Consider the following 24,246-nt stretch of genomic DNA (forward strand, 5'->3'; position numbering starts at 1 on the left):
AATTGATCATCAGCAAGTGTGACCACCTCTATAAAAGCTGATGTTTTAGCAGTTTGCTGGTCTGGAGCAATCAGGTGTGTGTTAACACAGTGCCAAGGAGGAAAGACATCAGCAATGATCTTAGAGAAGCAAATGTTGCTGCCCATCAATCTGGGAAGGGTTATAATACCATTTCCAAACAATTTAAAGTCCATCATTCTACAGTGAGAAAGATTATAAAAAAGTGGAAAACATTCAAGACAGTTGCCAATCTTCCCAGGAGTGGACGTCCCAGCAAATTCACCCGAAGGTCAGACTGTGCAATGCTCAGAAAAATTGCAAAAAAAAAAAAAACAGAGGGACATCTCAGGCTCTACAGGCCTCAGTTAGCATGTTAAATGTTAAAGTTCATGACAGTACAATTACAAAAAGACTGAACAAGTATGGTTTGTTTGGAAGGGTTGCCAGGAGAAAGCCTCTTCTCTCAAAAAAGAACATGGCAGCACGGCTTAGGTTTGCAAAGTTGCATCTGAACGAACCACAAGACTTCTGGAACAATGTCCTTTGGACAGACAAGACATAAGTGGAGATGCTTGGCCAAACCAAACCCAGCATATTGCACAAGCACCTCATACCAACTGTCAAGCACTGGTGGAGGGGTGATGATTTGGGCTTGTTTTGCAGCCACAGGACCTGGGAACCTTGCAGTCATTGAGTCGACCATGAACTCTTCTGTATACCAAAGTATTCTAGAGTCAAATGTGAGGCCATCTGTCCGACAGCTAAAGCTTGGCCGAAATTGGGTCATGCAACAGGACAATGATCCCAAGCACACCAACAAATCTACAACAGAATGGCTGAAAAAGAAAAGAATCAAGGTTTTGCAATGGCCCAGTCAAAGTCCAGACCTCAACCCGATTGAAATGCTGTGCAGGACATTAAGAGAGCTGTGCATAAACAAATGCCCACAAACCTCAATGAACTGAAGCAACGTTGTAAAGAAGAGTGGGCCAAAATTCCTCCACAACGATGTGAGAGACTGATAGTCATACAGAAAACTATTACTTCAAGTTATTGCTGCTAAAGGTGGTTCTACAAGCTATTGAATCATAAGGTATACTTAGTTTTTCACACATGGCTTCTCCATTTTGGCTTTATTTTTGTTAAATAAATCATGACACGGTGTAATATGTCATGTGTTGTTGTTCATCTGAGGTTGTATTTACCTAGTTTTTAGAACTGCTAAGGAACAGATGATTGTTATTATGTCCTGATATGTAAAACCATGGAATTCAAAGAGGGTGTACTTTCTTTTTCACACCTGTGTGTACACAATGCACATTCATCTTGGGCTATTTAAGACATCAACCAGTCCATCAGATATATTCCATACCCCATATATACACCGTATGGTGCTGTCTCCACATTGCACACCGTGACACTTGGAGCCCTAAAATACTTTACATCCAGCAGTTGACAGGTTAATTGATATTAACGAATTAACAACATTTTAAGATTCACTCACCAAGATGAGCTTGTTTTGTGACGAGACTTGAATTCACATGGGGTGTATAACTCACTTTTAGTGTCGGGGACCGCAGGACACCCCAGTATTCCTATATAAGCCTCTAGTTATAAATATTATGTGCTGGGTTTTCTTATCAGCCAGGCGCTGTGTCTGTACCAGTACCAGTACATTTAATGTACTTGGACCACAGCCTGTGAGGTATCATTATGATGCATTGTCTGGGCATACATAATCAAACATGCACAGCCCCTATGTTTACATAGGCACATGTACACACACACGCTTCGAATAGACGTAACGTTACCCTAAATATAAACAGCCAAGTGGTTCTTATATTGTATGCGTTCAAATTGTGTGTTTGTATGTATGTAGAATATGTATATACATACACACAGATACATACACTGTATATAGTACATACATACACAGTAGCCAGGGGAGGGGACAGTGACATTAGGGAGGAAAGAACAGGCTGAGGAGGGATTTAGGAGTTGTAGGGGGAGCTGTGGGAGAGAGATCTGTGGATAGTGTGAGGAGGAATGAGGAGATGCGAGGCTCTCAGGAGAAGATGAGAAGTGATCTGCAGCTATGTGACTTCGCCTGGAGCCCTAAGGTGAGTGAGCACTGATACTTTGTGATCAGGGGGTGCCCACAGTGATTGCTGGTCCTGTGATGGGGGCAGTGTGCAGGGACGGGGATCACAGGCACCGTGAGAGAATACCAGGAAGGCTGTTTCAGTTCAGGAGAAGACACACCCAGGTCTGTTTAGGACAAGATGCAAGTGTCCCAGATCTGCCCCCCCCTCCCCACACACACACATACTGTACATTCATATAATCTTATTGTTAGTGAGATTTGTACTTGGGTACATTTGGAGCAATTGATTTGCCCCAGAATTGCACCACTTTTCCCTGGACACATATACCCAATAGACTCCACATATGAGGACACCTGACTGATTGGACCTGTACAGGTAAAATCTAAAAGCCATGCGTGCGCCTTCCTGTCCCAAAGCACTGGGGACAGGACACCTCTCACCCTACTGATTTCCTTGGAGTGAGATTTCTGGTTCCATCAGGGAAATCCCATTGAAGTATATGGGGGAAGTTGATGTTAACCCTGCAATACGTTGGGGGCCCCTCTGGGAGGGAGATGTTCATGCAATGATGTGTGAGAGGGCGATTTGCAATGAGAAAGTGGGTGACTTGAGAGGTATGGGGGTGAAGGAACGGCTGAGACTGTGTGAAATTAATAATCATCTGCGGCTGGGCTCTTTAAATGGCGGCCAATGGATCAACCGGGTCCCACTTACGGCCCTTGGACTCTCTGCTCTTGCTCATTTCATACTAGTTGCTCAGGTCTCCAAATGGCGTTTTTCATATTGAAATTCCCTTGTAAGCCGGGGTAATGGAAATAGAGATGGTGCAGATGTGATCAGTGCTTGGAAAATGTTGAAATATAGTAATGAAAAAGTAATTAAATGTATACAAAATGACGCTGCAATAAGCTTGTGACCCGTCTACTCCTAGATGTTTTTTGACCCGATCCCGTTAGAGAGCGCAGCTACACATTCAATATATAAATTATCCTGACAGATGAGCCTCAAAATTATTTACTTAACCTTCTTTTTTGTTTGCCTTCCTCTGGATAATATAAGTAAGTATAGATATAGGATAAAGTATCTGTTGTCTAAATTTAGCATAGGTTGAACTTGATGGACGAACGTCTTTCTTCAACCTCATCTATTATGTAACTACTGTATGAACATTACAAACAGTTACTGCAAAAATAGATGTGTTCCTTCCCTCTTATCCAGCCTAAAATACATTCTCAATGACCGTATGGTTTAATCATGGTCACGTTTTAGATGGCTGATTCCATAACGCTTTTCTCTGATTCTGTGCAGATGAACACAAAGAGAAGGAAAGCGAGCGGGGGATTCTGGGGACAAAGTGATGGGTTATCGGTGGGAAGTTGGGAGAGCGAGCGGGGGATTCCGGGGACAAAGTGATGGGTTATCGGTGGGAAGTTGGGAGAGTGAGCGGCGGATTCCGGGGACAAAGTGATGGGTTATCGGTGGGAAGTTGGGAGAGCGAGCAGGGGATTCCGGGGACAAAGTGATGGGTTATCGGTGGGAAGTTGGGAGAGCGAGCGGGGGATTCCGGGGACAAAGTGATGGGTTATCGGTGGGAAGTTGGGAGAGCGAGAGGGGGATTCCGGGGACAAAGTGATGGGTTATCGGTGGGAAGTTGGAAGAGTGAGCGGGGGATTCCGGGGACAAAGTGATGGGTTATCGGTGGGAAGTTGGGAGAGCGAGCGGGGGATTCCGGGGACAAAGTGATGGGTTATCGGTGGGAAGTTGGGAGAGCGAGCGGCGGATTCCGGGGGACAAAGTGATGGGTTATCAGTGGGAAGTTGGGAGAGCGAGCGGGGGATTGATTCCGGGGGACAAAGTGATGGGTTATCGGTGGGAAGTTGGGAGAGCGAGCGGGGGATTCCGGGGGACAAAGTGATGGGTTATCGGTGGGAAGTTGGGAGAGCGAGCGGGGGATTCCGGGGGACAAAGTGAAGGGTTATCGGTGGGAAGTTGGGAGAGCGAGCGGCGGATTCCGGGGACAACGTGATGGGTTATCGGTGGGAAGTTGGGAGAGCGAGCGGCGGATTCCGGGGACAAAGTGATGGGTTATCGGTGGGAAGTTGGGAGAGCGAGTGGGGGATTCCGGGGGACAAAGTGAAGGGTTATCGGTGGGAAGTTGGGAGAGCGAGCGGGGGATTCCGGGGACAAAGTGATGGGTTATCGGTGGGAAGTTGGGAGAGCGAGCGGGGGATTCCGGGGACAAAGTGATGGGTTATCAGTGGGAAGTTGGGAGAGCGAGCGGGGGATTCCGGGGACAAAGTGATGGGTTATCGGTGGGAAGTTGGAAGAGCGAGCGGGGGATTCCGGGGACAAAGTGATGGGTTATCGGTGGGAAGTTGGGAGAGCGAGCGGGGGATTCCGGGGACAAAGTGATGGGTTATCGGTGGGAAGTTGGGAGAGCGAGCGGGGGATTCCGGGGACAAAGTGATGGGTTATCAGTGGGAAGTTGGGAGAGCGAGCGGCGGATTCCGGGGACAAAGTGATGGGTTATCGGTGGGAAGTTGGGAGATTGAGCGGCGGATTCCGGGGACAAAGTGATGGGTTATCAGTGGGAAGTTGGGAGAGCGAGCGAGGGATTCCGGGGACAAAGTGATGGGTTATCGGTGGGAAGTTGGGAGAGCGAGCGGGGGATTCCGGGGACAAAGTGATGGGTTATCAGTGGGAAGTTGGGAGAGCGAGCGGGGGATTGATTCCGGGGACAAAGTGATGGGTTATCAGTGGGAAGTTGGGAGAGCGAGCGGGGGATTCCGGGGACAAAGTGATGGGTTATCGGTGGGAAGTTGGGAGAGCGAGCGGGGGATTCCGGGGACAAAGTGATGGGTTATCGGTGGGAAGTTGGGAGAGCGAGCGGCAGATTCCAGGGACAAAGTGATGGGTTATCGGTGGGAAGTTGGGAGAGCGAGCGGGGGATTCCGGGGACAAAGTGATGGGTTATCGGTGGGAAGTTGGGAGAGCGAGCGGGGGATTCCGGGGACAAAGTGATGGGTTATCAATGGGAAGTTGGGAGAGCAAGCGGGGGATTCCGGGGACAAAGTGATGGGTTATCGGTGGGAAGTTGGGAGAGCGAGCGGGGGATTCCGGGGACAAAGTGATGGGTTATCGGTGGGAAGTTGGGAGAGCGAGCGGCGGATTCCGGGGACAAAGTGATGGGTTATCGGTGGGAAGTTGGGAGAGCGAGCGGCGGATTCCGGGGGACAAAGTGATGGGTTATCGGTGGGAAGTTGGGAGAGCGAGCAGGGGATTCCGGGGACAAAGTGATGGGTTATCGGTGGGAAGTTGGGAGAGCGAGCGGCGGATTCCGGGGACAAAGTGATGGGTTATCGGTGGGAAGTTGGGAGAGCGAGCGGGGGATTCCGGGGACAAAGTGATGGGTTATCGGTGGGAAGTTGGGAGACCGAGCGGGGGATTCCGGGGACAAAGTGATGGGTTATCGGTGGGAAGTTGGGAGAGCGAGCGGGGGATTCCGGGGACAAAGTGATGGGTTATCGGTGGGAAGTTGGGAGAGCGAGCGGGGGATTCCGGGGGACAAAGTGAAGGGTTATCGGTGGGAAGTTGGGAGAGCGAGCGGGGGATTCCGGGGACAAAGTGATGGGTTATCGGTAGAAAGTTGGGAGAGCGAGCGGCGGATTCCGGGGGACAAAGTGATGGGTTATCGGTGGGAAGTTGGGAGAGCGAGCGGGGGATTCCGGGGGACAAAGTGAAGGGTTATCGGTGGGAAGTTGGGAGAGCGAGCGGGGGATTCCGGGGACAAAGTGATGGGTTATCGGTGGGAAGTTGGGAGAGCGAGCGGCGGATTCCGGGGACAAAGTGATGGGTTATCAGTGGGAAGTTGGGAGAGCGAGCGGGGGATTCCGGGGACAAAGTGATGGGTTATCAGTGGGAAGTTGGGAGAGCGAGCGGGGGATTCCGGGGACAAAGTGATGGGTTATCGGTGGGAAGTTGGGAGAGCGAGCGGGGGATTCCGGGGACAAAGTGATGGGTTATCAGTGGGAAGTTGGGAGAGCGAGCGGGGGATTCCGGGGGACAAAGTGATGGGTTATCGGTTGGAAGTTGGGAGAGCGAGCGGGGGATTCCGGGGGACAAAGTGATGGGTTATCGGTGGGAAGTTGGGAGAGCGAGCGGGGGATTCCGGGGACAAAGTGATGGGTTATCGGTGGGAAGTTGGGAGAGCGAGAGGGGGATTCCGGGGACAAAGTGATGGGTTATCAGTGGGAAGTTGGGAGAGCGAGCGGCGGATTCCGGGGACAAAGTGATGGGTTATCGGTGGGAAGTTGGGAGAGCGAGCGGGGGATTCCGGGGACAAAGTGATGGGTTATCGGTGGGAAGTTGGGAGAGCGAGCGGCGGATTCCGGGGACAAAGTGATGGGTTATCGGTGGGAAGTTGGGAGAGCGAGCGGGGGATTCCGGGGACAAAGTGATGGGTTATCGGTGGGAAGTTGGGAGAGCGAGCGGGGGATTCCGGGGACAAAGTGATGGGTTATCGGTGGGAAGTTGGGAAACGTGTTATTTTTGGATTGGCATTAAGTGTGATTTATTTGCAGTGCATAGCTAACCCCTCTGGCAGTGAAAGGGGTTAATATGATGCTTGAGAGTTAAGACTGGTCCCAGAGGCTGATTATTTGACCAGGCTCAGGAGCTGGAGGTATTGACTGCGCATACATTACAGGGCTAGAGAAATCATTCCTTATCTTCAGCTCCTGCGGCGGTTGGAGGATTAGTTGACAATTTAATGATAATTAAGGACAAATCTCCGATTATATCTGATTCCCAAGCAATCCTGACCAGTGCAATCACCCTGACGGGAATCACCCACGCTGCAGCCCTGATTTTAATGTAACGTATGTATTCATTGCTGGATGCAATTCATTCATTTATTTATTTTGCTTGGATCCCAAAAGAAAGAGCCGTGTTGGTTTAAAACCTTTTTAGCCTCACTGTTTCATTCATTTCTTCAGCTCCACAATCCAACAATTATTTGGTGGTGTGTGACCCCTCCTCCCTGAGTTTGAATTTGCTCAACCCACTTTTAAATTGCTGGTCTTGTTCAGCACCTGTGAAAGCGCAGTCTATTAAGACAGTCCTCGCTCCATTGGAGAGGTGAGGAGAGCTGTTCCAGGCAGTGTGAGGACTAGCAGGGGAGGGGATACCTTGGGGTGGGTTGTAAGCATAAAGTGCTTTGTCCAAAGAATTTCACTAAAAGACCCTCATTTATGAAAAGGAAAACAGATGAATATTTAATGATCTCATTTGTCAGATTGGATGTAAGGTAGGGGCTTTTTGTCTTTTGTTATATACACGAGGTCTCAATCCAATTAATGTTCCTTTTGGGACAAATATACATGGTGTGCTGGGTTTGGGGTCTCAGCTTGGGGGGGGGGCTTTGTTTGTGTAATAGATTTAAAATGAATTTGCCATGTGAACATGTATATCATTCTCTGGCTGCTTCCCATTCAGTTTTCCTGCACTAGAAATTTGGATACATGGAAACTGTTGAGATATGATAAATGATTTTGGCCCATGAGCCGGGTTTCTCTTGGGATGAAGTCATTGTCTGCATTAATATACTGTATATCACCCCTAGCAGAGACATGGAAAAGATGAAGGATTTCAAGTTAGCAGGCCAGCAGACAGAGGGACCTGGGGATATATCTATCAAACTGTTCAAACTAAAGCAAAACCAGGAAACTAGCAGATTTATCCAAGGAGAAATGTCCCATCGCTTTAAAAGAAAAAGATATTAATATATATTAACCCTTCCTTGCCTGGCTCATAAGGCGTTGTTGCACGGATAAGTGTGGATGGTGCAGGTGTTATGCACACACTCTTGTTACCTGGATCTCGGGGTGCTGGTGCCCAGCGGGCTGGTTAGTGTAAGCTGTTGGGTAGAATGCAGCCAGGGACTTTTGTTGTTTTGACAAACAGGACTGGTTTTATTGAAACCGGACAGGCTTTCATGCAGCTTCCCTACAATTGGACCAGGGGGGTACACATGGCTTGTATCGCCCTTTTCTTTACCTCCAGTGACGGTAACATACCCTTCATAAGCTGGATACCAGGAATTATTTACAGACCCCTGCCAGGGCTGTGTTCAGGGGGCGCCTTTCGTCTAGGCTGCCATTACCTGCCATTCTGTGTAGGGTCCCTTCTAAGGCTGCGTCCAGGGTGAATCCAGCCGGGCGGAGGCGCGCTGAGGGAAAGCGGGTGCTTTCCTGGCCTTAGGCCTCGTTCAGGGTGCCAGAGGCAGGAGTTGAGGAGGGGGCGGGGCTACAGACGTGAGGTTAGGGATCCAAGTTGCAGTCATGAAATCATTCTCAAGAATGATTTCATTGGCTGCCGAGGTCCCAGTGACGCTGCTGCAGCTTCAAAAAACAATTTTTTTCGTTTAGTGAAACTGTAGCCAGCGTCAACTCCGGGCTTTGGAGACAGGGCAGCTGCTACCCTGACAACCAGTATTCAATTTGAATACTTTGTGTCCCACGGCAGCTCGCACGGCAGCATGCCCTCCCTCCGAAGCCTGCACCCTGAACGAGGCCTAAAACCGCTCTCATTGCGGCTGCAGGGGCTCACTGCCGAGCAGCAGCGCGCCTCAACACGGGTCAGCGCCTAAGCGCTGACCATGCCCGAAGCCTAACCCATACCACTGGCGATCGGCAGTGCCTGGGCACGGAAATGCAGGTGGGGAAATTCCACATGGTACTCCCCCCAGTGAGCCACGGTTCGGGGGCTCCTCGAGGCTGAGTCACAACACTGTTCTGCTAATTGCTAAGGATACAAGTGGTCCTGTCCACGGTATAGTGGTCCTTGTAAACTAAGAGGCACTGCCCCCTAATCTATGGCAAATAATAAATTTGACCACACCCACATACAGTTACACACACAACATGGTGAGACCCCACCTCTTCCTTCCCCCCCACCTCTTCCTTCCCCCCCACCTCTTCCTTCCCCCCCACCTCTTCCTTCCCCCCCACCTCTTCCTTTCCCACCACCTCTTCCTTCCCACCCACCACCTCTTCCTTCCCCCCCACCACTTGCTTCCCACCCCCACCTCTTCCTTCCCCCCCCACCTCTTCCTTCCCCCCCCACCTCTTCCTTCCCCCCCCCCACCTCTTCCTTCCCCCCCCCACCTCTTCCTTCCCCCACCACCTCTTCCTTCCCCTCCCCACCTCTTCCTTCCCCCCCCCACCTCTTCCTTCCCCCCCACCTCTTCCTTCCCCCCCACCTCTTCCTTCCCCCCCACCTCTTCCTTCCCCCCCCACCTCTTCCTTCCCCCCCCACCTCTTCCTTCCCCCCACCACCTCTTCCTTCCCCCCACCACCTCTTCTTTCCCCCCACCACCTCTTCCTTCCCCCCACCACCACTTGCTTCCCACCCCCACCTCTTCATTCCTCCCACCACCTCTTCCTTCCCCCCCACCTCTTCCTTCCCCCCCCACCTCTTCCTTCCCCCCCCCACCTCTTCCTTCTCCCCACCACCTCTTCCTTCCCCCCACCACCTCTTCCTTCCCCCCCCACCTCTTCCTTCCCACCCCCACCTCTTCCTTCCCACCCCCACCTCTTCCTTCCCCCCCACCACCTCTTCCTTCCCCCCCACCACCTCTTCCTTCCCCCCACCACCTCTTCCTCCCCCCCCCACCTCTTCCTTCCCCCCCCACCTCTTCCTTCCCCCCCCCACCTCTTCCTTCCCACCCCCACCTCTTCCTTCCCCCCCCCACCTCTTCCTTCCCCCCCCACCTCTTCCTTCCCCCCCCCACCTCTTCCTCCCCCCCCCCACCTCTTCCTTCCCCCCCCCACCTTCCTTCCCCTCCCCACCTCTTCCTTCCCCCCCCACCACCTCTTCCTTCCCCCCCCCCACCTTCCTTCCCCTCCCCACCTCTTCCTTCCCCCCCCACCACCTCTTCCTTCCCCCCCACCACCTCTTCCTTCCCCCCCCACCACCTCTTCCTTCCCCCCCCACCACCTCTTCCTTCCCCCCCCACCACCTCTTCCTTCCCCCCCCACCACCTCTTCCTTCCCCCCCCCACCACCTCTTCCTTCCCCCCCCACCACCTCTTCCTTCCCCCCCCACCACCTCTTCCTTCCCCCCCCCCCACCACCTCTTCCTTCCCCCCCCCACCACCTCTTCCTTCCCCCCCACCACCTCTTCCTTCCCCCCCACCACCTCTTCCTTCCCCCCCACCACCTCTTCCTTCCCCCCCACCACCTCTTCCTTCCCCCCCCCACCTCTTCCTTCCCACCCCCCACCTCTTCCTTCCCACCCCCCACCTCTTCCTTCCCCCCCACCACCTCTTCCTTCCCCCCCACCACCTCTTCCTTCCCCCCACCACCTCTTCCTTCCCCCCACCACCTCTTCCTTCCCCCCCCCACCTCTTCCTTCCCCCCCCACCTCTTCCTTCCCCCCCCACCTCTTCCTTCCCCCCCCACCTCTTCCTTCCCCCCACCACCTCTTCCTTCCCCCCACCACCTCTTCCTGCCCCCCACCACCTCTTCCTTCCCCCCACCACCTCTTCCTTCCCCCCACCACCTCTTCCTTCCCCCCACCACCTCTTCCTTCCTCCCACCACCTCTTCCTTCCCCCCACCTCTTCCTTCCCCCCACCTCTTCCTTCCCCCCACCTCTTCCTTCCCCCCACCTCTTCCTTCCCCCCCCACCTCTTCCTTCCCCCCACCACCTCTTCCTTCCCCCCCCACCTCTTCCTTCCCCCCCCACCTCTACCTTCCTCCCCCCCACCTCTACCTTCCTCCCCCCCACCACCTCTACCTTCCTCCTCCCCCCCACCACCTCTACCTTCCTCCCCCCCCCCACCACCTCTACCCTCCCCCCCCACCACCTCTACCTTCCTCCCCCCCCCACCACCTCTTACTTTCCGACTCCCCCCCACCACCTCTTCCTTTCCCCCCCCCCCCCCCACCACCTCTTCTAAACTTTGCACTCCGTTGCAATGTATTATCAGTGAGAATTTCTAAATGAAACCGAGGAAAAGCCTTTACTTTGTTTCTTTGTTTGCTAAAACTACAGGACATGTGTCATTTTAATGCAGACTGCAACTGGAATATTTATAATAAAAGGAAGTATTTACACAGATTACAAGTCGGAAAAAATATGAGTAACAAGAACCAGTAAGAGGGTAAAATGGAACATTTCTCTCACCGGGGGCTTCATACTGATTAATGGGAAGGACGGTCATAAATATGATTTATTTTACATAAATCTGTCGTAGTTATTAAGCCCCAGCACCAAAGGCATTTCCTATGTGAAGATACGAGACCAATATTGTGACAAAAAAAATGAAGACCAGCATTTTGTCAGGACCGCACCGTGTTTGCTGGGTGGTTTCATGCTGCGAGACAGAGACATTTATTCTTACGCAATGTGGTCCTTGTATTGGAGCTAATTGTAGGGATTTTGTTTTTGCAATTGGCGATCCCTTTATGGGAATTAACATAAACCAGACAAAGCAGAGACTTTTGTGGTCTCATAATCTAGGAAAGCATTGGCATGAAGAATTTCCATGCTGGCCCACATAAAATGCATTAAACGTGTGTGACAGGGTGAAGTCAACCCCTATCAGTTATGCCTGGGAGACATATGTCTGAGTGCTTCATCCAGCACTCATAAGGGTTAACTCAGGTGGAAGCTAGATAATCAGGATGTAAGCTGACAGCTGATAGCCAGCAAGGTAGAAAAGGATCTTGTTACTGGCAGTAGCTGGCTGCATGAGACCTGAGCACACTGCTATGTGAGCTGTTAGCCAGAGGGATTCACCAAAGTCACTACTGTACTTCAACCAAAGTAAGGATTGTTCATTTGTTTTTCCTGACTGCTTAAAGTACACTTATGGTTCGGTTATGGTCTAGCAGGCAGACTGCTAGATAGGCCTGCTGTGTTAGTCAGATCTCCCAATGTGGAGCAGGTTTTATTTTGGTTAAAGGGACAGTGTACCCACATTTTATGTTATGTTGTGGAGAAATAAAGCCACTGAACGTTTTTCATTATCCTGAAACTACACGTGTGGACTGTTCCCTGACCTCGGCTACAGGCCGTCCTGCCACATGTGGTGTCAGAAGTGGGATGTTGGACGGCCCCTGTATCTGAAGAGCCACACAGAAAAAAAAATGGAGAAATGTTTTTCTCAGTTCCTTGAGCAACAGCTCCAGCTAGCAGAGAAGCAAGCTGACCATCAAGCTCAGCAACCTGAGCAACAAGCCCAGCAAGATGAGCAACAGGCCCGGCGAGAGGAAAAGCTACTCCAACTGCTGGCCGAAGGCCCAGCCCCAGGCAGACCAGCGATTCCAAATAACCCACCGGTGATGCTGCATAAAATGAAGCCAACCGAAGACCCAGAGGCATTTCTACTCACTTTTGAAAGGGTAGCCACGGCCCAAGGCTGGACAGTTGATCGCTGGGTAACGACTCTGGCTCCACTCCTCATAGGAGAAGCTCAGGCAGCCTACCAGGCTCTTCCAGCAGACGAGGCCATGGACTATCAGCAACTAAAGGCTGCTATTCTGGATCGCCTAGGCCTCACTCCAGAGACCTACCGACAGCGGTTCCGGAAAGTCAAATATGCAAACAGAGACTGACCCTGGGTCGTAGCCCACCGCTTAGTAGACTTATGTACCAGGTGGATACAACCGGAGAAGCATACCAAGGCAGAGATCCTTGAACAGTTTGTGCTCGAGCAGTTCATACAGATACTGCCCCCCTCCTCCCGCTCCTGGGTAAAAAGACATGCTGCATTTTCCCTGGATTCAGCGGTCCGCTTGGTGGAAAAATTCCTTGGCGACAACACCCAACAGGATAGCTGGGAACGGTCCGTGCAAACACCAGTTGCTTCCGGTGATGCCAGAGGCAGGAGAGCAGACAATCGAGGGGTCTACAACCCGCCAGCTTGGGAGATCCAGTCAACCCGATCGGAAGACCCTTTCCCATCTCGGAGGGTTCCTGGTACAAACTCCCGCAGAGACGCCCGTCCCGCGTCCGAGGCCATTGGATCACCCAAGGGAGACCGCCACCCACAGAATTCCCCAAGAACCTGGACTCCCGTCACCCCTTCGGTGGAGAGGATACCACCACCAACCAGAAGGGAGGATCCCATCCATCAGCGGAGAGGTCCAAACACCGAACCCCGTCGAGAGCTTACGCTGACAACCGAGTTTGCGGACTCCGGAGATGATGAAATGAACTGTTCATATGGCAGAACCACTGCCACAGCTTCTCTCCGAGGGGACCACAATCCTTGGTTAGTCCCAGCATCTCTGGAGGGGAAAATAGTCAAAGCCATGCTGGACTCGGGATCTGGAAAAACCCTGATCCTAGAGGGCCTAATTCCAAGCAACAGACTATCCTATGACTCTTCGTGGAATATCGAGTGTATCCATGGGGATACAAAGAGATACCTGACGGCGAACATTCTACTACGTATCAAGGATCAAGAGGCTAGCCTGCTAGTGGGAGTTGCTCCCTGGCTACCTGCTCCAGTTCTACTTGGCCGAGACTGGCCATACTTCGAAACATTGTTGGCCCCTACTCCTATGGAGCCTACGTCTCTGGTACCGGAGAAGCCTGGAGACTTGTTTCCTTTTTCCCCAGAGATTTTTCCCCGTAGACATCACGTCCCAAAGACACGGAAACAGAGACCTGGTTAAGAAAGTCTGGGACTCTTGGTAACATTAGTCAGCCCAAAGGACTGCAGGTCATGGCCGGAGATGACCAGGGTGGGGAACCGATAGATACGGGAATTTTGCTAGACCTGGATCTTCCTGACTTCTGTCAGAGGCAGAGGGAAGACCCAGCTCTGGCTAGACAATATGAGAAGGTGGTACAGGTCAACAACAAGATAATAGATGAACAAGGTGTAAGAGTGTTTCCACATTTTGAACTATTGAATGACATCCTATATCGTGTGAATAAAGTTACACAAACAGAGGAGGTCATTCGACAGATGCTAGTCCCTAAAGGGTTGATTAAAACAGTGTTCACCCTAGCCCATACTCTCCCATGGGGTGGTCATTTGGGCAGGTATAAGACCACGGACCTCATCTCACGGACCGGTTTTACTGGCCAGGCATACATGGTGACATCATGAAACTATGTGAGACATGTCCTGAATGCCAGTTAACTAGCCAAAAAGGACAGAATCCGGCTCCCTTGGTCCCTCTGCCCTTGGTAGCCATCCCATTCGAGAGAATTGGGGTAGATCTGGTCGGACCTTTAGAGCCCTCTGCAAAGGGACATAAATTTATACTCGTTGTTGTAGATTATGCCACCAGATATCCTGAGGCCTTCCCGCTGAGATCAGCCACTGCTAAACAGGTTGCTCACAAGCTGTTAAAACTGTTCTCTAGGGTAGGACTTCCCCAAGTAATGTTAACTGACCAGGGAACAAATTTCATGGCAAAGTTAATGCAGGATGTCCTGAAGTTATTGGAGGTAAAATCCGTCCGGACCTCAGTCTACCATCCTCAGACTGATGGATTGGTAGAGAGGTTTAACCGTACTTTAAAAACCATGCTTAGGAAGTTTGTGGACACTGAAAAGCGAGCTTGGGATGAATTCTCCCTTTCCTATTGTTTGCGGTACGAGAAGTTCCCCAATCATCCACAGGCTTCTCCCCGTTTGAGCTCCTATATGGACGCCAACCTCGGGGTATTCTCGACCTATTGAAGGAATCCTGGGAGGAGCCCTCCCCCTCCAAGAATACCCTTCAGTATGTCATAGACCTTAGAAACCGCCTAGACATGATAGGTCGGTTTGCTAAGGAAAATCTCAAATCTGCTCAAGAACGTCAAGAGAGGCAGTACAACCAAAATGCCCGCTTGAGGGTCTTCCAACCTGGGGACCAAGTGATGCTATTACTACCGACATCAGAGAGTAAACTCCTTGCAAAGTGGCAGGGTCCTTTCCTAGTTCTCCGCCGCACCGGGGAGGTGAACTATGAGATCTCTCAACCAGGGTCCAGGAAGGGTAAACAAATCTACCACGTAAACCTCCTGAAACCCTGAAAAACGATGAGATCGCTGTTCATCCACCCTCGGGAAGGAGAGACGGATTTGGGTCCACAGCCTCCAAAGGGTAGTACATACAATGACCATCAGGATCCCATGGGAGGGCAGTTAACAATGGAACAAAGGTCAGACCTACTAGAATTATGTGACCAGTTCCCAGATGTTTTTTCTGAGCTGCCAGGGCAGACTGATTTAGTGTCCCATAGGATTGAGACAGAACCTGGCGTAAAAGTACGGTCCCGTCCCTATAGATTGCCAGAGGGCCGAAAAGACCTGGTAGAGAGGGAGATAATAGACATGTTGGAATTGGGCGTGATCGAGGAGTCCCACAGCGAATGGTGTAGTCCTATAGTGTTGGTCCCTAAACCAGATGGGAAGGTGAGGTTTTGCGTGGATCTGCGAAAGGTAAATGCTGTATCCAGATTCGATGCATACCCAATGCCTAGGGTGGATGAATTGCTTGACTCTCTTGGTAAAGCAGAGTATATCTCCACCCTAGATTTCACGAAATGATATTGGCAGATACCTCTAGCGGAAGAATCCAAATGCAAAACTGCCTTCGCCACCCCTCTTGGTTTATACCAATTCGTTACTATGCCATTTGGGTTACAATGGGCTCCAGCCACGTTCCAAAGGTTAATGGACAAGGTACTACGACCCCATAGGAAATATGCCGCGGGCCTACTTGGATGACATTGTCATCTATAGCAGACACTGGCAGTCTCATATAAAAAGGTTAAGGGCAGTCCTAACGTCCTTAAGAGAAGCAGGGCTCACTGCAAATCCAAAAAAATGTGCCTTGGGTAAATCCACTACAAAATACTTGGGCTATGCCGTTGGGGGAGGGATAGTAAGGCCACTAGCTAGCAAGGTGGCCGCCATAAAGGAAGTCCCCACCCCACAGACAAAGACACAGGTCCGCTCCCTTTTGGGGTTAGCAGGGTATTACAGGTGGTTTATCCCCAATTTTTCAGAAATTTCTGCACCCCTAACAGATCTGACAAAAAAGAGTGCCCCGACCCAAGTTGAATGGTCTTGGGAGTGCCAAGACGCCTTTGACATGCTAAAAAAGTGCCTGTCAGAGGGCCCCGCTCTTCGGAGCCAGATTTTAAAGAGCCCTTCATCATCCAGACGGATGCCTCAGAGGTAGGACTGGGAGCAGTGCTGTCCCAGCAATTTGATGGTGTTGAACACCCCATACTGTTCATCAGCCGGAAGCTGTTCCCAAGGGAAGTGAGGTATTCCGTCATTGAGAAGGAGTGCCTCGCTGTAAAATGGGCAATTGAGGCCTTGAGACATTATGTCACCGGAGTACACTTCACCCTGGTCACTGACCATGCGCCCTTGAAGTGGTTAAACACCATGAAGGACACAAATTCAAGGTTGACCAGGTGGTACATGGCCCTCCAACCCTTCTCTTTTGATATTCAGCATAGACCTGGAAAGGACCATGGAAATGCTGATTTTTTGTCAAGAGAAGGAGTGGAGGGTTGGGCTTCAGCCGTGTGGGACACTAGCCACACACAAATAGGGGAGGTATGTGACAGGGTGAAGTCAATCCCTATCAGTTATGCCTGGGAGACATATGTATGAGTGCTTCATCCAGCACTCATAAGGGTTAACTCAGGTGGAAGCTAGATAATCAGGATGTAAGCTGACACCTGATAGCCAGCAAGGTATAAAAGGATGTTGTTACTGGCAGTAGCTGGCTGCATTAGACCTGAGCACACTGCTATGTGAGCTGTTAGCCAGAGGGATTAACCAAAGTCACTACTTCAACCAAAGTAAGGATTGTTCATTTGTTTTTCCTGACTGCTTAAAGTACACTTATGGTTTGGTAATGGTCTAGCCAGCCAGCCTGCTAGATAGGCCTGGTGTGTTAGTCAGATCTCCTAATGTGGAGCAGGTTTTATTTTGGTTAAAGGGACAGTGTACCCACATGTTATGTTTTATGTTGTGGAGAAATAAAGCCACTGAACGTTTTTCATTATCCTGACACTACACGTGTGGACTGTTCCCTGACCTCGGCTACAGGCTGTCCTGCCACAACGTGCTATAGAGAAACCCAACTGGTCTAACATTTGGGTTCCAATGTGAAAATAGACGCCAACGTCGGATGTTTGCATCACCCTGTTCTTGCACCAGGACGTTGTAATGAACATGAACGGTGTTACTGCGTATTAATGCCACTTGGGCATTGCTGCAATTCAAGACAAATATATTGTGTAGTTTGTGTTTGATATTTTTCCCGTGTGGTTTTGGATTTTAGGCCTTCAATGAAAAGTTAAAAACATTATACAATAAACCATAAAGATGGTAATTAGTATGTTACCTGCATATTGCAGTTTTTGTCTCAGTTAAGGGTGTACGGAGAGAGAACACATTAAATCTGGTCACTGTCGTGACTTTTAATGAAATGCTATGCCTGGCACATGTAACTATACATATTGGCTCCCGAAAGGCCATTGTATTGTAAGGATTATCAACTAAAACACTGAATTTAGGACCTGTATATCTGCTGCTGAGATGATGAAAATGTTACCTTCATTAAGATGAACCACTAACGTGCGTGCGTGCTGTATTCCTGACCCGTCCAGCACCAAATGAGTTTGTGTATGAATAAAATGTCTGGTCTCGGAATACGTTTTCTCCATACAGACTCACCCCTTTTTCATGCTTTATTTTCAGTGCTTCTAACACTCGCATGAAGAGGGGACTGTGGTTAGAGGGTACGGAGTAAGGCACGATGACAACCCAAACGTACTTCGCTACTTAAATCCATCCCTGTGCCCCCTGAGACATGGAGAACATTACAGGAGAAAATCCAGACGGGAATTTCACTACTTGCGTCATTGACCACAGAATTCACCAGACTTTGTTCCCGGTGGTTTACGTCCTGGTGTTTGGCATTGGTCTCCCAGCCAATTGCCTGTCGCTGTACTACGGGTATTTACAGATTAAGGCCAATAATGAACTTGGCATATACCTGTGCAACCTGACGGTGGCAGACCTGCTGTACATCTTCTCCCTGCCCTTCTGGCTACAATATATGTTGCAACATGATAACTGGACGTACAATGAAACCATGTGCAAAATCTGTGGCATCCTCCTATATGAGAACATCTACATCAGCATTGGGTTCCTTTGCTGCATCTCCGTTGACCGCTACCTGGCATTAGTTCACCCTTTCAGGTTCTATCAGCTGAAGACAATGAAGACCGCTCTGCTGGTCAGCATGGTAATCTGGCTCAAGGAACTAATGACCAGCTACTTCTTATTCACACATGGGGAAGTCAGCAAAGACCCAGATAGCCACGTCGTCTGCTTTGAACACTATCCCATCAAATCCTGGGAGCACAGTATTAATTACTATCGCTTCTTTGCTGGGTTCCTTTTCCCCATCTTTTTGCTGCTGTTTTCGTACCGTTACATAATTAATGTGGTTCGAAATAGCCAAGGAACTCAGACGAAGATTAAAGTCCAGATCAAAAAGCTGGTCCTTAGCAGTGTGGTCATCGTTATGGTCTGCTTTGGGCCATACCACGTGCTGCTGGTCATACGAAGTTTGTTTGAGAAAAATTGTTTGTTTGCTGCTAGAATCTTCAATTTTTACCACTTCTCCCTCTTGCTGACCAGTCTGAACTGTGCTGCAGATCCGCTGCTGTACTGTTTTGCCAGTGAGAACACCTACAAGGACTTTGTAAGGTTGAAAGTCTGTTGCTTCACGTTCTTGCGGTGTGTAAAGGTTGAAAGGAAGGAGTCCCATGAATTAAACACTTCAGAAAAGCATGAACCTGCCCAGAACGAACCAGGTGTTCTTTATAAACCGGTCTCTAGCGCTGACTCCGATGGGAATGGAATGGAAGAATCTCCTGCATGATGGACCAGAACCGTGTGAGAGAGGAGGCTGGTGTGTAGTATTGCGGTATTAAGATCTGCAACACAAAGCTTTTCGGACCAGCTGCTGGATTACTAGGAACCATGTCTATGTTGGGCTCCAACTCAACCAATTATTGTTAAAGCCTTTGGCAGCAAGAGAACACATCCTGCGGGCAACAAAGCGCTCCCGAGAACACATCCTGCGGGCAGCAAAGCGCTCCCGAGAACACATCCTGCGGGCAGCAAAGTGCTCCCGAGACCGGCAACCGGAATAACATTACACCAATACAGAACATAAGTGTGGAAAATGTACATGTCATTTGTTACTATTTAACAAACCCAACCCAGCGCATTAACGGTCTCTCCTGCACCTCCATTTTGTTTTTTTTACAGACAAACCATTAATCGTTAGAGAAGTCTCTGTGATTAACTCCTATATGTTTCCATGAAATGTTACATATCGTTTAAAGACGCTCAGAGAAAATAAGCACTTTTATTCCCCTAATAAATAAAAAAACAAATATTTGCTATTAATTTAGCACTTGTTTTGCTTCAAACACATGAAAATATTGTATCTTTTATTTTACCTGCATCTGTAAGATGCAACTTCCCCAAGTATAAATATATAAGCACGTTTACATTACAAAGTGCACTGCGTCTGATGCTGAAGACAAGGACATCAGAGAGTTGTAATAAAATATACTTTTATATCCGTAAGATGCTCTGCAACATGTATTTATTGGAAGGAAGCAATTAGATTTAGGTAGGAATCAATGTTTTTGTGCAGAAAAAATATTTTCCAGAACACGGTAATGTTTATTTGCCAGGAAAATGCTGCTATTGTTACACTAATTAACATTGTGGTCACAAACACACATCCACCTGCTTTTAGGATTTTTTAAGAGGCCGCTGGAAGCATTAGAAATAAACATCCTTTAATTATTTGTGCTGGATAGGCCAGATATAGGATTGCAGAAGTGTTTATTGTAACTATGATTAAAAATAAAAAACAAACATGACGGCTGCCAGTGAGCACACCAAACTGAGTCTCCTTAATACAGACGGGAACCCCAGAAACTGCCCCGACGCCCCAGCAAAGGCTGCAACATCGCTGCACTTTATCATCATTAAGGCCCCTAATCGTGCTATGCGTTAGTAAAAGGTTCCTATTATTACACGAAGACTTGTGCAAATGTTTCCCCTTTTTCTTTCTTGTTATCTGTGAATTTTCACAGATTGATCTGGAATTCGTGACTTCAATTTAGCAAATGTCCCAAAATTGGCAAAAATGTTAAAGTGGCAATGTTACCGACTGCCCCTGCTGTGAATTCACAATGCAAATAACTATTAAATGTGGTAAAGGTTTGCAAAAAAATAAATTTCATCTAATTCCACCACCCGATCATGCGGAGCTCCGAGTGATAGCCGGGCAGATCCCCCTGACCGGAGGCAGGGTAGGGGACTCGGCTACACTTATGATCGGGAGACAGAAACGGGCAAACTGAAAGATGTCAAGCATGGTGTACACATGGCCTGATGCCCAGAGAGAGGTAACTCTCAATGTATTACTTCCTGGTAAAACATCTTATAAATAAAGGATGTGTTACAATCCTTCACAATGTATAGGAGAAGAGACCGCAGCATGTGTGAGAGGTAGTGTCCCTGACACGCTTTTATTCAGATTCCAGAATAATGTGAACAAGTTTCTAAGAGAACAAGAGTCAGTTTCTACAGAACGCGCGATTCAATAAATCCAAAATACTGCTCCCTTACAATCTGACACATTTCCCTGAATGTAACAGAATAAGTTTAATATTCCAACTATATGTGCATATCAATAAATATCTGCAAAATATTACAAAATGATTCTAAAAGGGATACATTATGCATACAGAATTTGTGCTGAATACTCTGTGTGCATCGGAAAACAGACTTCGTAATCTATAAAAATTGTAGCAATATTCTCTCTGTTATAAATGCATTAAAAAAACACAACTGGATAATGTGTGCTAATAGGTTGTTCTTTATTCAGTGATTGTAAAAACATGTATCACAACTTGTGAAGTGCACAGGGATTGAGAGCGCACAAATAAGGCGTCTGTGACAGTTACAATGTGACATCCCGTAGTTTCTGAATCATATCGGTATGAGTGTTATAGAAAGCAAGTCCATCTACTTCCATGGCGAGATTACCAGTCTTCCCACTCCGGACTCCGTGACTGACGAGTATGTTTAACAGCTTCTCTTCCTGCGCAATAAAACACACACACACAGTGTCAATTAATTCAACAAGTTACCAGGGATTTCCCCAAATGTCTTGATGCAAAGATGAAGATGTGGGCCACACTGGGCCACACTGGGTCACAGTGCAGATTACTTGCGCTGTAAATATCTCTTACTGTTGTGTAAATGTTAAGCGTTTAAGTTTGTAAATGACAGGGGCCCTTCTTCCGTATGGTGTGAACCCGCTTCCCTGTGCTGGAGAACCTTTCAGTCCCATCTATTTGAATAGTGCTGATCTCTTCTCCAGCTCCGGGAAGGGGCTGCCCAGCATATTGAATAAGGGCCCACACAAGAATAGGGGCTGAAAAGCCGAAATAACAGACTATGGATATCCTTCTTTAGTAATACAAACATAGGGTTTGGCAAACATGGAAAACCCTTCAAACAGAATAACATCTATATACTGGCGGCATTGGTCTCTGTGTGTACAAGGCCAGGTGAGCAGTGTGTATAGAATTATACTATGGTTAACCGTATAATATCACTGAATAATATAACGTTTATGGTCCTTTTTAATGCTGGCACCACCCCAATTTGTGCATTACGGCCCCTCAGTTTGGTTAAGATGGGACTGAAGGGTTCACAAGTAAGATTCTTTATTTGACTTACTAAAACACTACATATAATTATGTCTCATTGCCTAAGGCCTCGGTCCCGCTGCGCTCGTTGGCGCGGGCGGCGGGTCGCGAGTTCCCCACCAGCAGGGGAATCCTCGCGAGCCGGTCCCGGTCCCCACTGGCTGCACAGCTGACTACACGCTGTAGCGCGTCAGCCGCTGGAGACACCACAGAATGGTGTTTCCTAGCGTTGACGCGTGACGTGTGTGGCTGTGAGCCAATGGGGAGGGGAGGCTTCGGGAGGAGAGGCTTCGGGGAGCGGGGAGGAGTGTGGAGTGAAAGCAGGTGAGTGCCTGTCTGTGTGTGTGCCTGAGTACGTGCATGCCTATCTGTGTGTGTATGTGTGTGCCCGAGTGCGTGAGTGCCTGTCTGTGTGTGTATGTGTGTGCCCGAGTGCGTGAGTGCCTGCCTCTGTCTGTGTGTGTATGAGTGCGCGTGTGCGCGCGTGTGTGTGTATGAATGAGTGTCTGCGTGTGTGTGTTTAAACTTACTTTCCAGCTCCAGCTCCAGCCCGAGTCCGTGGAGGGAGGGGGGGGAGAGTAGCGGGTCCCTCCGCTCAAGCCACGCCCCCCCTCCCTGTCAAACCGCCCACCTCCCGCTCCGGCTCCCGCTCCCTACAGACCGCAGATCGCGGTCTGTGTATCTCAGCGCACCGCCTGTCAGCAGCGCAGGTGCGCTGACTCTGGGAGCGGGGCCTTAGCCTAAGGTATTAAAGTGAAATCGTATTCCATCTTTACTGAACTTGTAAGTCAATGTCATTTTCTATTAATTACAAATGGGAATGACAACATGGAAGCATTGGGCACCGTTCTTATAAACACATTACTGGTGTCATCGCTTGGATGGGGCACCAAGGACTTGGCCGTAGGATCCTCCATGTGTCCTTTGGTATTTATGCTACATTCTCACCGGTACAGACACCTTGTATCACGGCTTCCCGAGGCCTGCCTCTGATACATTGAGCATTGTGATTGCATTAGACCAGGAGTGGCCAACTCCAGTCCTCAAGGGCCACCAACAGGTCAGATTTTAAGGTTATCCCTGCTTCAGCGCAGGTGGCCGTTGAGGACTGGAGTTGGCCGCTCCTGCTTTTTGATGGTTGTCACAGAGATGCTTATAAGCCAATGTTTCTTTAATTTTCAAATTTCACAGAACATCCTTAAAAACTCTATTTACATCTCAAGAAATCTTCCAGGATAAAATGTTTGATAACTCATTCCTGGAAGCGGGGAGGGAAAGCTCCAGAGCAGCTGGCAATGGGTTGTCTCGCTCCAGAGTGGCTTCTGGACTAGTACAGAGAAACCAGCACAGACCCCGCAAGACGTAGGGCGTACACTACCTTATCAATAGAAGGAAGAGCAGACTCCCAAATCCTTCTCTCGGACGATCTGGGGAACCCGACCGCCTTCCTCAGGTACCGCTCGTGGATTTCACACGTATTTAAGATGTACAAGGCGCAAGCTACAGCGTACCCGCCCCAGTTCGAGACCCCTAGAAAAGAAGGTCTGGTCAGAGGTGGGGTTAAGTAACGTTGAAAACAAGCAATGATATATCACCGGCGGCCCACACCCTTCCCCCCTTAAAGCTGCAGGCCTCGCAGGGGATTACGATCTGAGGCTTCGTTCAGAAGATATGAGCAGGTGAAAGTGTCCAGGAGATGAGATGGATGTCTCCTAGGGGCCAAGTGCAGTCCCACACGCTGCAGATTAAGGAAACAATTACTTTTAACACCATAAAAGCATTAACACAATAACAAGTAGCAGGATATACTCAGGGAGCGAGATACTTATTATAGGAGTTAAAAATATATCACGGGGCGCAACTACAGTCCTCAAGCTCCCCAACAGGTCAGGTTTTCAGGATATCCCTGCTTCAGCACAAGTGTCTCAGTCTTCGACAGCACCACCTGCGCTGAAGCAGGGATATCCCTAATACCTGGCCTGTTGGTGACGCTTGAAGACTGGAGTTGCCGCCCCTGTGATATATAAGCTATTGAAGGGGATTGTTGCTTTATAACCTCCTGGCTGTCAGTTTGCTTTCAATATAAATGCAAAAGGTTTACTAAAGGGTTAACTTCCCATGTCTTGCATACAATGCCACCCCTGACGGGGTTAACATGTTGTGCGTTCTAGTTTTCATTTACGTGCATTCAACTTTTTTAAATCAACGACACAATAGATAGGAAATAAAAACGAATCGCAAGTCGGGGAGAACTTCAAATATTACAAGCCTTTTCCCAGCGTGAGGTTGTGATCTTTCTGACCCTCAGCTTTCTTTCTACTTGTCCGCAAGATCAACATAATATTGTAATTAAATTATT

At 49.2% G+C, this 24,246-nt stretch overlaps 2 protein-coding genes across 4 annotated transcripts in view; one reads left to right on the plus strand and one right to left on the minus strand.

The window, feature by feature from the left end:
• Nucleotides 1-1,989: 1,989 nt before the first annotated feature.
• GPR68 (G protein-coupled receptor 68) lies at nt 1,990-20,517 on the plus strand. Its single transcript, XM_075613107.1, has 2 exons — nt 1,990-2,120; nt 17,836-20,517. The coding sequence occupies exon 2, from the start codon at nt 17,948-17,950 to the stop codon at nt 19,025-19,027; it is 1,080 nt and encodes a 359-aa protein (XP_075469222.1). The 5' UTR covers nt 1,990-2,120; nt 17,836-17,947; the 3' UTR covers nt 19,028-20,517.
• Nucleotides 20,518-21,026: 509 nt separating this feature from the next.
• DGLUCY (D-glutamate cyclase) overlaps nt 21,027-24,246 on the minus strand; it is a 41,834-nt gene continuing 38,614 nt past the window's right edge. For 2 of the 3 annotated variants that reach the window (XM_075614547.1, XM_075614546.1), the window contains 2 exons: nt 23,266-23,417; nt 21,027-21,274 (listed from right to left, as the gene is read on the minus strand). In XM_075614547.1, coding sequence (XP_075470662.1) covers nt 21,134-21,274; nt 23,266-23,417 — 293 coding nt within the window. In that variant the 3' untranslated portion in view covers nt 21,027-21,133. The other variant, XM_075614548.1, reaches the window with a different exon arrangement.

This window comes from Ascaphus truei, chromosome 9 (assembly GCF_040206685.1).
Source record: "Ascaphus truei isolate aAscTru1 chromosome 9, aAscTru1.hap1, whole genome shotgun sequence".
Classification (NCBI taxonomy): Eukaryota; Metazoa; Chordata; class Amphibia; order Anura; family Ascaphidae; genus Ascaphus; species Ascaphus truei.